At 52.1% G+C, this 10,469-nt stretch overlaps 1 protein-coding gene across 4 annotated transcripts; it reads left to right on the forward strand.

Annotated features, from left to right (window-relative positions):
- The first annotated feature begins 279 nt into the window (after positions 1–279).
- Positions 280–8,764, forward strand: DNAJB2 (DnaJ heat shock protein family (Hsp40) member B2). Of its 4 annotated transcripts, none has more exons than XR_013975432.1 (11): positions 280–405; positions 668–765; positions 1,273–1,382; positions 2,891–2,944; positions 3,117–3,239; positions 4,340–4,432; positions 4,613–4,715; positions 4,873–4,943; positions 6,566–6,769; positions 7,514–7,672; positions 7,883–8,764. XR_013975432.1 is itself a non-coding variant. In XM_080932871.1 (11 exons), exons 2-11 carry the CDS (start codon positions 701–703, stop codon positions 7,956–7,958), a joined length of 927 nt encoding a protein of 308 aa, XP_080788997.1. In that variant the 5' UTR covers positions 280–405; positions 668–700; the 3' UTR covers positions 7,959–8,764. The 4 variants fall into 4 exon arrangements, 3 of the variants coding, with proteins under 3 accessions (XP_080788997.1, XP_080788998.1, XP_080788996.1); XM_080932871.1 differs by having other exon boundaries at positions 7,645–7,672; XM_080932872.1 differs by lacking the exon at positions 7,514–7,672.
- The last annotated feature ends 1,705 nt before the right edge of the window (positions 8,765–10,469 follow it).

A 10,469-nucleotide genomic window follows, 5' to 3' on the forward strand; every position in this document is an offset into this window, starting at 1 on the left:
GGGATCATGAAGCACGTTTAGAGGTCAGCGACAGAAGGACAGGGGGGCCCGACCTAACTCGCGGACCTCTCCTCTGCCTGTGTTTGAGAGGCTGCGTCATGGCTGGAAGGATGTACCAGACTTCAGCCTCCTAAGTCCCACCTGGGAATGACGTCTGGGTGCAAAACTAAAATAAACGGCTCCGCCCCCATCTCCCATCAGCCCCTGCAGCGCCACCGCCCCCACCCCCACCCCCTCGTGTGACCGGCCGAGCCGGCCCTCCTCTCTGAGTCTCTAGTAGTTTCCACGGCGCTGACGCATGCTTGCGCACACAACCCAGCCGGGGCGCGTCGTACGCAGCCGCCGCGAGCCGGGTGCTAGGCGGTTCCCCCGCGGGGGGCAGGGGCGGGACTCCCGCAACAGGAGGTGCGGCCCCAGCTGGGTTAGGTTGGGGGCTCGGATCGGGTTACTGGAGTTAGGGGGTTCGGGTAGGGCTCTCCCCGTCAGCCGTGAGATAGCCCTGGGCACGGGCCTGCGAGACCAGATAAAGGCTGCGAAGAAGCCTAGTCACCGGCCGCAGGCGTGGCTTCCCGGCCCGATTCCACCTCGCACTGTCTCCTGCCTGCCCGGGGTTGCGGCCGCAGGGTGCTGCGGTGCCTCTGCCGGCCTGACCCCATCTCTCCCGCAGCCTGGAGGAGGGCCGCCTGACGGCTGAGTTGCCATGGCATCCTACTACGAGATTCTAGACGTACCGCGGAGTGCGTCCCCTGATGACATCAAGAAGGCGTAAGTGCCTCGGCTGTGTTACAGAAAGGCTCTGACCCTTGTTCCCCGCCCCCCTGAGTGCCGGGGGCCCTTTTGAGGGCCGGCTGAAGGGAGGAAGGAGACCCTTGGGAAAGTACGAAGACCAAGTCCAGCAAGGGAAGAAAAAGCTGACCTCTTTTAGGACCCGCTATACACCCAGTTCCCCTTTCCTCCAGCTCCTACCTGTGGGCTTGCCCAGGTCGCAGTGCTAAAATGCCCAGGCTCTATGAGGTAGGCCAGTGTCCCCACTCTCTCTGTGACTATAATAAATAGCTCTATCGAGTGAGCCCCAAGCTTAGGGCAGGGACTTTCCTCTTTACTCATATCCCTGGCACACCGCGGGGAGAGAAACCCCTGAGTACACAGCTGCAGTCGTGGGGTATTCTGGGATGGGGCAGTGAAAGGGTGTTGGACTAAGCAGAGAGGGTAGTCAGATGGGAAGAGCCTGCATCGGTCCCCTGACCCTCCCTCTGCACTCACTTCCTGCAGGTACCGAAAGAAGGCTCTGCAGTGGCATCCAGACAAGAACCCGGATAATAAAGAGTTTGCTGAAAAAAAATTTAAGGAGGTGGCAGAGGCCTATGAAATACTATCTGACAGTAAGGCTTGGGGTCCTGCAGGGACCGGCATGTCTTCCTGCTTCCACACACCTATCCCACTCCTTCCTAAAGCCAAGCTTCCACCCCCTGTCTCCTCCATGATTTTTAGCTAAGATAGCATTTAATTGCCTCTTCCTCCAGGGCAAGTTATGTCTGTCCCCCAGAGCTTGGGAAGCATTTTGGGTCCTGATCAGGGAAAGTCACAGTTTTCCTGCCAGGCAGGCTTATCACCCCCATTTTATAGGTTGGTAAACTGAGGCTGAGAGAGATGTAATTATTTGTCCATTTCTTTGAGCTAGAATATGAATCCAGGTCTGATAGGTGAATTTTTCCCCCTGTGCTTAAGAGTGTACCTAGGGCATTGCCCATGCTAAAGCAGGCCATATTGTCAAGCCATAATTCCAGACTCAGGTCATGCATTCATTCAGAAAATATTCTGACTAGACGTGGCTATAAATCCAGCACTCAGGAGCTAAGGCAGGAGGATATCATGGTCAAAGGCCCTGTCTCAATAAGTAAACAAATGTCAGAACAACAGCCAATGGTTGAGGCTGTAGCTTTGGTAGAGGGCTTTGATAACACACACAAGGCCCTGGGTCTGATCCCTAGCCCCCCACGTAAATTGACATTGTGGTGCATGCCTGTAATCCAAGCAGGGGGGATCAAAAGTTCAAGGTCTTCCTTGGCCACATATCAAACACAGGACCATCCTGGGCTACGTGAACAGTATCTTTAAAAATGTATTTCTTAGATGTGGGTGGTGGTTCACACCTGTCACCTCAGCACTTAGGAGGCTGAGGTGAGAAGATTGTGGAGAAACTGAGGACAATCAGGACACAGAATGAGACCCTGTCTCAAAACACGAAGAAACAAACCCCACAAATGATTCCAGAAAATATCCCCTAAACTTGCCGTGCCAGGTATTTTGGGGTGCTAGGGGGACAGTGGCGTACAAGCAGACCCCGTCCTCATCCTGTGCTCTTATCATTCTGGTCAGAGAAGACAGTAGCCAGCAGAGACAGGTTACACACTGAGAAGAATATTCCAAAGGAGAGCAGCTGTACCATGGAAGGGTTGTTCATGCTTTTATTGTGGTCCTAGCTGGCCTCTGTGGAAGGGGCTTGATTAGGGTCAGCCTGTTGATTATAATACAGTATAATTAGCTGACATTTATTTATTTCCTTGTGTGGCGCTTGGTGTTGAACCCAGGGTCTTGTTCCTATCAGACAGGGTTCTACCACTGAGCTCTCCCTAAGCCCCCAGCTTACATTTATTGCTTTATGTGTTAGGCACTTTGCTTGGTGGTTTGGTGAGTTATCTCCTTTAATTCTCTTAGTGGCTCAGAGTGGGTGCTGTTTATTAGTGTATCTGTTAGTTGAGCCATCTGCTGAAATCATGCTCCCTGAGATACCCTGCCATCTCCCAAGTTGCATTTTCCAAAACTCGTCCTAGCCCAGGAGGGGCGATAACTATCCTAAAGGGAGGAATGACTGGGTCTCTTCTTCTAGAGCACAAACGGGAGATCTATGATCGCTATGGCCGGGAAGGGCTGACGGGGGCAGGTAGGTGGAGTGGTGGGGTGTCAGGATGGAAGTGGGTCAGGGAGGGAGGGGCAGGCAAATTCTTGCAAAGCATGCTCTTTCTAAGGTTCCTGGCCATGCCTTAGGTGGGATCCCCTGGCTGAGGTCCGTATATACACACTAAGCCCTGCTCCTCATCCTGACTCTCCTTCAGGAGGTGGTCCTTCTCGATCGGAAACCGGTGGCAGGGGTCCTGGCTTTACATTCACCTTCCGTAGCCCCGAGGAAGTCTTCCGGGAGTTCTTCGGAAGTGGAGACCCTTTTTCAGAGCTCTTTGGTATGTAGACTCAGGGTTGCTCAGCTCCCTCCTCCAACCCTGTCCTCTGGGGAATCTCTCAGGCTAGAGCCGGAGACGGAATTGGAATTTCACAGACCAAGGATTTGAGGTTGTAGGCGGGAGACCAGTGAAAGCTAGGACAGAGCCTCACACATGGAAGGACTCACATGACACGCCAGTGACACTTCACAGACTGGCCTTATTAAATGACAACAAGAACACATTGTTAAGCCTCCACAACAGCCACCAGTAGAACAAGACTCAAAGCATCATGTGACCTCTGTAGGCAGCATTACACCTAACAACAGACACTTCTTTTAAAAAATGAATAACATATGCCAAGAATTCTGCATCCCCTATCAACTCTTAGAAATCCTGAGAGGTGAGCCACTTTAATCCAAATTTCCAGATGGAAAAAACGGAAGCATATTAGTTGGCTTAGACTCACACAAGTAATTGGCACAATTGGCTGGGTAGGAAGGAGCTATGCAAGGCACTGATTTCAGTCCCCAACACCACAAAACAAAACACAAAGGTAAAACTGTTGATTAAAAAAATCCTTTGACAAGCATGGTTGCACATGCCTGCAAAAAACTCAGCATTGAGAGTCATGGGACTTTTAACCCTTGTGTGAGGCAGAGGCTCTCTGTGAGTTTAAGGATAGCCTGCTCTATCTACATAGCAATTTCCAGGCCAGCCAGGGCTACGTAGTGAGATCCTGTCTCAAAACTCCAAAAGAAGGCTGGAGGGATGGTTCAGTGGTGAAGAGCACTGACTGTTCTTCCAGAGGTCCTGAGGTCAAATCCCAGCAACCACATGGTGACTCACAACCATCTGTAATGGGATCTAATGCCCTCTTCTGGTGTGTCTGAAGACAGCTACAGTGTACTCATATACATAAATAAATAAATCTTTTTTTTAATTAAAAATAAAACAATAACCTTAAAAATTATTGTAAATTTACACAACCCAAAACAGGAGCTACCAGAAGTGTACCGGGTTGTTTTATCAGTTTGATTTCTAGGCTTTGAGGCAACAGCCACACAGGTTTTGGAGACAAGCTCTTCACCTAATCTTCTAAATGACTAATCTTCTTGCAGATGACTTGGGTGCTTTCTCAGATCTTCAGAACCAGCGTTCCCGACTCACAGGCCCTTTCTTCACCTTCTCTTCCTCCTTCCCTGGCAACTCGGGTAAGCACTGTTCCTGTCCATTTTGGTAAATCCCAAGACTTGGATTCCTGGGAATTGGCTTTGTTTTGGCTAGCCTGGGCAGGTTTGAGTGAGGCCACCAAGATTCCTGGCTTTCGGTGATGGCGGTAAGTAGCCAACAGTCTGTCTCTCATCACATCCTCTCTGCCTCGTCCGCCCCAGATTTCTCCTCCTCGTCTTTCTCCTTCAGCCCGGGGGCTGGCGCTTTCCGCTCCGTCTCCACGTCCACCACCTTTGTCCAAGGCCGCCGCATCACCACACGCAGGTGAGCTCTCCCGGGGCCGTTCAGGTGAAGGGATGTGGGGAGGAGGCCCAGAAGCAAGTGCCGTGTGAACATGGAGTCCTGCTCCGACCACTGTCCCGTTCAGAGGTTGGACCCTGACTGTCTGCTCACTGACTGAACTGTGCTGTGTCTTCCACAGAATCATGGAGAACGGGCAGGAGCGGGTAGAGGTGGAAGAGGATGGACAACTGAAATCAGTGTCCATCAACGGTGAGTCGCCTCCTTCTGCCTCCTGGGGTGGGGTCAGTGGGCGGGGAAAGATCTCAGACTGCATCATTAGTGGGATGCCTTGGTTGCAAGGCTCCTCACTCTGTGTGTGATGCTGGGTGTTGAGCCCAGAACCTTAGGCGTGCTAGGCAAACTCTCTCCCTTCCATCTCTAGCCTGAGCCCGCACTTCACTCTGAAGGGACGTGTGTGTCCACAGTGCCACTGTGAGGGTTTTCTTCTCTTTTCTCTTCCTCTTCCTCTCTCTCTCTCTCTTCTTTCTCTTTCTCTGTCTTTCTCTCTCTCTCTGCACGTGTGTGTATGTGTGTGTGTGTGTGTTTGATGTACACTCTGCATGTGCCCATGAATGCACCTGTGGAGACCAGAGGTCAATGTCTGTCAGTCATCTATCATCTACCTACCTTCCGTCCTACATATATACATAATTGTTAAGACTTTTGATTATGTGCAGTTTTGTATGTATGTGTGTGTCTATGCTAACAGGCCCAAGGCACCTCCAGGTCCCCTTGGTGATGAAGTGGCAGGCAGTTGTGAGCCTCGTGATGTGGATTCTGGGAACCGAACTTGGGTCCTCCGGGGCAGCAGTACCTGCTCTTAACTGCCAAGCCATCTCTCCAGCCCCAGGCCTTAGTTACGGTTTGAGAATGTCATATGAGAACATGATGTATTTTGATCAGACACATGCTCCTCTCCATCCTACCTGCCTGTCCTTTCTCCCCTCATGTCTTTTCTGTCTTCTCTATGCTATTTTTTGAGACAGAGTCTCTCACTGGACTTGGAGCTCACTGATTCAGCTTACCTGGCTGGTCCTCCTGTCTCTGTTTTTCAGTACTGGGGTTACAGCTATGCACCCGCATGCTGCTTTTCCCCCAGGTTGCTGGGATCTGAACTTAGGTCTTCCTGAACTTCAAGCCATCTCCACAGTCCTCTTGTGATCTTCACATAATGGGGGTAAAAGTCTCGCAGATCCAGTTTTTGGTAGTGGTGGTGTAGTTTTTTTGTTTTGTTCTGGTTTTTTGAGACACGGTTTCTTTGTGTAGCCTTGGCTGTCCTGGAGCTCACCCTGTAGACCAGGCTGGCCTCGAACTCCCAAAATCCCCACTGCCTGTGTCCCAAGTGCTGGGATTAAAGGTGTGTGCCACCACTGCCAGGCCAGTTTTACTTGAGGGGCCTGAGCTAAAGCATCTTTAAATGACCTGCATTTCCAAGTAGCCTCTGGCTCGAGACTACTGCTTTCCAAACAAAAGGGATAAATTAAGCCAGGAAGCAAAATCAGGTACCAGAGTGTGAGACAGAGCCTTTGTGCATGCTAGGCTAATTGCGTCAGTCCAGGTATCAAACTCAGTCACTGCTAACCACTTCCCAGCTGACACTGAGCACTCTAACGACTTCTACACGGGTTATATTTAGTCATTGGAACCATTTTGCATGTGTAGACAGTCTCCTCATTCCTGTGTCTTAGACATGGGAGGCACAGAGAAGCAATACATGGATGTCAGTTGCAGAGAGAGGCTGTGAGTGGTTGGAGTCGTTACTGGGCGAGAGGTGGCCCTGTATAATGTTCTAGCTTGGGTTTGGGACCTGACGGTGGTTGTGACTCTTGCAGGTGTTCCAGATGACCTGGCACTAGGCTTGGAGCTGAGCCGTCGTGAGCAGCAACCTTCAGTCACCCCTGGGCTGGGGGTCATGCAGGCCCGGCCAACCTCTCTCTCTCGTCCCCTTGACAACGACCTCTCTGAGGATGAGGACCTGCAGCTTGCCATGGCTTACAGCCTGTCAGAGATGGAAGCATCTGGGCAGAAGCCAGCAGGTGGGCGGGGGGCACAGCAACGGCAGCATGGTCAGCCCAAGGCCCAGCACCAAGGCCTTGATATGGGGGGCACGCATAAGGGGGTGAGGGGCGAGGCAGCCAAACTTAGCCCATCCTCAGAGGAGAAGACTTCTCGCTGCCTCATTCTCTGAGAACCAGGCCGAGCCTGGACTGATTTTGGTCCCAACTCAGAGTTCAGGTCACTGACAGGGGCGCAGAATAGTGTGAGTGGGCCCTGGGTTGCAGGATTCCAGACTCTGTCCTGCCACAAGTTTCCCTCCCAGGCCCACCATCCTGTAGCATGGACAGATTTGTTGGACTCTGTCCAGGGCTGATAGGTCCCTGGGTAACGCCCAGGATTTGGGGGGTGGGGCATCAGAGGCACTGGTTGGATCAGACACTGCTGAAGGACATTAGTGGGTTTGGGGTGGGCCTTTTGTGCCCAAGTCATTCTCTGCCATTTGTGTTGCTGATGCTGTCAAGGAAGGAGGACTTGGCCTGGCATGCTCTGAGCTCAAGTTGGCAACTTCCTCCAGGGAACAGCACAGGCCAAGCGGAGCCTCTGCTCTCCTTTTCCAGCTGTCGCCCTCCTGGTTTCTGTGTAGAACTGAGCTCTCACCCACCATCTCCCTTCCCCTCTGGTGCTGCCATCCTCCCATTCAGCTCTCTGCAACACCCACCCTTCATCTGCAACGCTTGCTTCATTGCTGCTTGGCTAGGTCTCCCTTCTCCTTCTCTTTGAAGCCCAGGAAGATGCTGGGGCCAGTGGGTCCATAAGATCTTCTGGGGAGGCTAGCTAGGTGGGGTGGAAGCCTCTCAGCCCTCCAGAGTCTCAACCAGAGTCAACTCCTCTTCCCTTCTTCTTGCTGCCTCAGCCTGCCCTGGCCATAGGACTAGGCAGAGGTGAGGCTGGCTGCCCTTGGAGAGGTGGGTTAGGGCCAGGATGATCCAGAGGGAGGCCTAGGTGGGGACTATATTTGTACTGTCTGCCCATCACGCACCAGAGCTTAGGGGCCAGCCACAGGGCTGGCCTAGGAGTGCATGCTCAGCTCCATCTTCCATCTGCTTGCAGCTGATCCTCTCTCCTGTCACCCACCCCTGCTCTCTCCCCAGATGTGTTCTGAGCTGGATATCCTGGATACAGAGTTGCTGCAGTTCCAACAGGACAGCGCCCTCCCCAATGTGCTAGGAGGGAATACTACATTCCTCTCCCTCAATTATGCTGAGTGTAGAACTGGGGGCTGGGGTGGTGGGTGGGGACTGAGTGGGAGGCACCTATAGTCTTAGCCTCTGAACTCTCTTCCCTGGGTGCTTAGCACTGTGTTTTTCAGACTACAAGTCCCAGAGTGCAATGCACCCTGGCCTCAGTACTTCTAGCTCTTATCCCAGGGGAAGAGCTGCTCAGTTACAAAGCTGAGCTTCTTGGGATATGTAGTTCTAACCCTGGCCAGTCTGTCACTCTCTGAATGAGGAGATGTCTTTCATTTTGTCCCTGGCAGAGGAGGTGAGAATTGTAGATGACCAGAACCTTAGTTCCTTTTTGCTAGACCCAGGTTGGAGTGAACATATTCCTGTAGCGTCTGAGAGAGGTTGTTTTTCCTTGGGCAACCTGGGTGTCCAAGGAAGAAGCTAATGGGGCAGTGGACTGAGTAGGTAGGGCACGGTCCTGGATGGCTGTGGGCTGGCAGAATGTGGGAAAGAAGGCTGCCTTGGCTGGAGTGTGTATTGCAAGGATTGGCATGCAGAGGGAGTGTTGGACATATTGCTTGAATGGCTTTCTTTGACCTCTGACCTTCCTGCCCATTCTTTCTTATCATCAATTCATCCTCCATGAACCACCTGTCCTCCTGCCTGGGGAGCCCAAGGCCAGTAAGGGGATTGGTGGAGCAGGCTATGGCCGGCCTCTGTAACACTGAGCCTCTGAGACCCAACAATGCCAGATGAGCTGAGCTCAGACTGAGGAAAAATGGAGGCAAATAAAGCTGAGTTTTGAGAGCTTGGTGTCTGGTTCCTGCTTTCCACCATGGCTCAGGAAGACCCCAGGTACTACTAGATGACACTTCAGGGTTTACACTTTCCTTCGTGCCAATAACTGGAGGCATAAACCTTAATCAGGTTGTCCTCCTCAAATGTGTCATGTGATGACAAAAAAAAAAATGCTTATAATTATTGGCCCTCCCTTCCAGGGCCCAACAAGCAGCTTTATCTTGGGGCTCCCTCCTGTAAGGGGACTTTCGGTTCTCTGCAGCACAGCTGGCCCACACTAAGACTTGGTTGGAAGCATGGGACTCAGATGGTGATGCCTGATGAGTTTAAAAAGCACCAAGAGCCCTGGGGTAAGCCCCTCCCAGGAATGTGATCCAGACACAGGCAGGATGCCACCCAAGAGCTCCTCCCCTTTTATCATCTCTAACCACAGGACCACAGCACCTTTGTGCTCTTCTGCAAGAGGATGTGGCCTTGGCTCCCTCAGCCCAGAATTCACTGTCAGCTCCAAAATCTGGAGTCAAAGGGCCTAGCTGACTTCTGGAAGCTAAAGCAACAGCCACCCCTGAGGGGGAATTTCAGTCCCCCATCCTGATCATCTGCTGGGCCTTGCAGAAATGATGCTTGGCCCACTTGGAGCCTTTTGTCTTGTGGACTATTGGAGCTGAGCTTCCATAGAGCAGTCGTAGGACAGGCATTGTTCCTCAATCCGGCATTCAGAACTTCATTTGAACTCCAGCATGAGCAAGTGGCCCCAGGCCCAAATGAACTCAGAGTTTCATTTTAGGTCATTTTTGTGTGTGTGTGGAATCACTGAGGGCTCCTGGGGACATAAGGGCCACATTAAGGGTAAAGGGCAGAGAGGCTGGGTAACGTGTCATCCTCAGGTGGCCTACCCCAGCATCTGACGGACTGGAAGAATTGGTCTCTACGGCCTGAGATGTGGCAGGCAGTCGGTGGATAGTCTGCAAAGCCCCAAACTCAGTCCTGTGTCACACAAATGTCATCCCTGAAGCTGAAGGGCACAATGCAGCTTAAGGACTGGGAGGGAAGGCTTTATGAAGGATGGCTGCCCAGGCTTGGATCCTGGCTCCACTACATACAAGTCTCACAGCCTGGGTTAGCTCGGGCCATACTGCGTTCTCTTTGTACGTGCGGGATTATTGGTCACGGTTTTATGAAGATAAATCCACGCATGGTACCTTGGAACCTGCTAGCTACCCAGAAACCACGTTGTTAGGCGCTACTTTTCAAACCAAGGACAGCTAGCCTCTGCCTCCTGTGTCACCCCCAGCTCTCTGTGTTTCCAGGGAGACAGGGCAGGCTACACTGGAGCCTGGAAGCTTAAAAGACAGGACTGCAAAGCCGTCCATGTTGCAGCTGCACAGACAACACACTAACTTTATTCACATTGATACAAAAGTAGATTTTTTTTTCTAGAAATGTTCCCTTGTGCTAGAGGGAGAAGGTCGAGCAGGGTCAAGGTAGCAGGCTGGGGGAGCTGAGACCTTTTCACGCTGCTTTGTCTATACACACTAGGCTGGAGCGGGGAGGTACACATAACGGAGCGGGAGACAGAGACTCAGGTAGGATGGGGCTTGGGCACACTTGCTGATGCTGTCCACAGCCCCCTTGCCTGCTGTCTGTTTCCCATGGGATACCTTGGTTGCAGCATGAATAAAAGCAGGTGAACCTGCCCCTTCCCTCCTGACTT

The sequence above is a fragment of the Micromys minutus genome, assembly GCF_963924665.1.
Source record: "Micromys minutus genome assembly, chromosome: 19".
Taxonomy (NCBI): domain Eukaryota; kingdom Metazoa; phylum Chordata; class Mammalia; order Rodentia; family Muridae; genus Micromys; species Micromys minutus.

What these genes read in the sequence shown, in the direction of transcription:
- DNAJB2 (XM_080932870.1), top strand. Translation starts at nt 701, where the DNA reads ATGGCATCCTACTACGAGATTCTAGACGTACCGCGGAGTGCGTCCCCT. An exon ending in CCTGATGACATCAAGAAGGC is followed by an intron (nt 766 to 1,272) that starts GTAAGTGCCTCG and finishes CACTTCCTGCAG; the next exon opens with GTACCGAAAGAAGGCTCTGC. An exon ending in CTCCTTCCCTGGCAACTCGG is followed by an intron (nt 4,433 to 4,612) that starts GTAAGCACTGTT and finishes CGTCCGCCCCAG; the next exon opens with ATTTCTCCTCCTCGTCTTTC.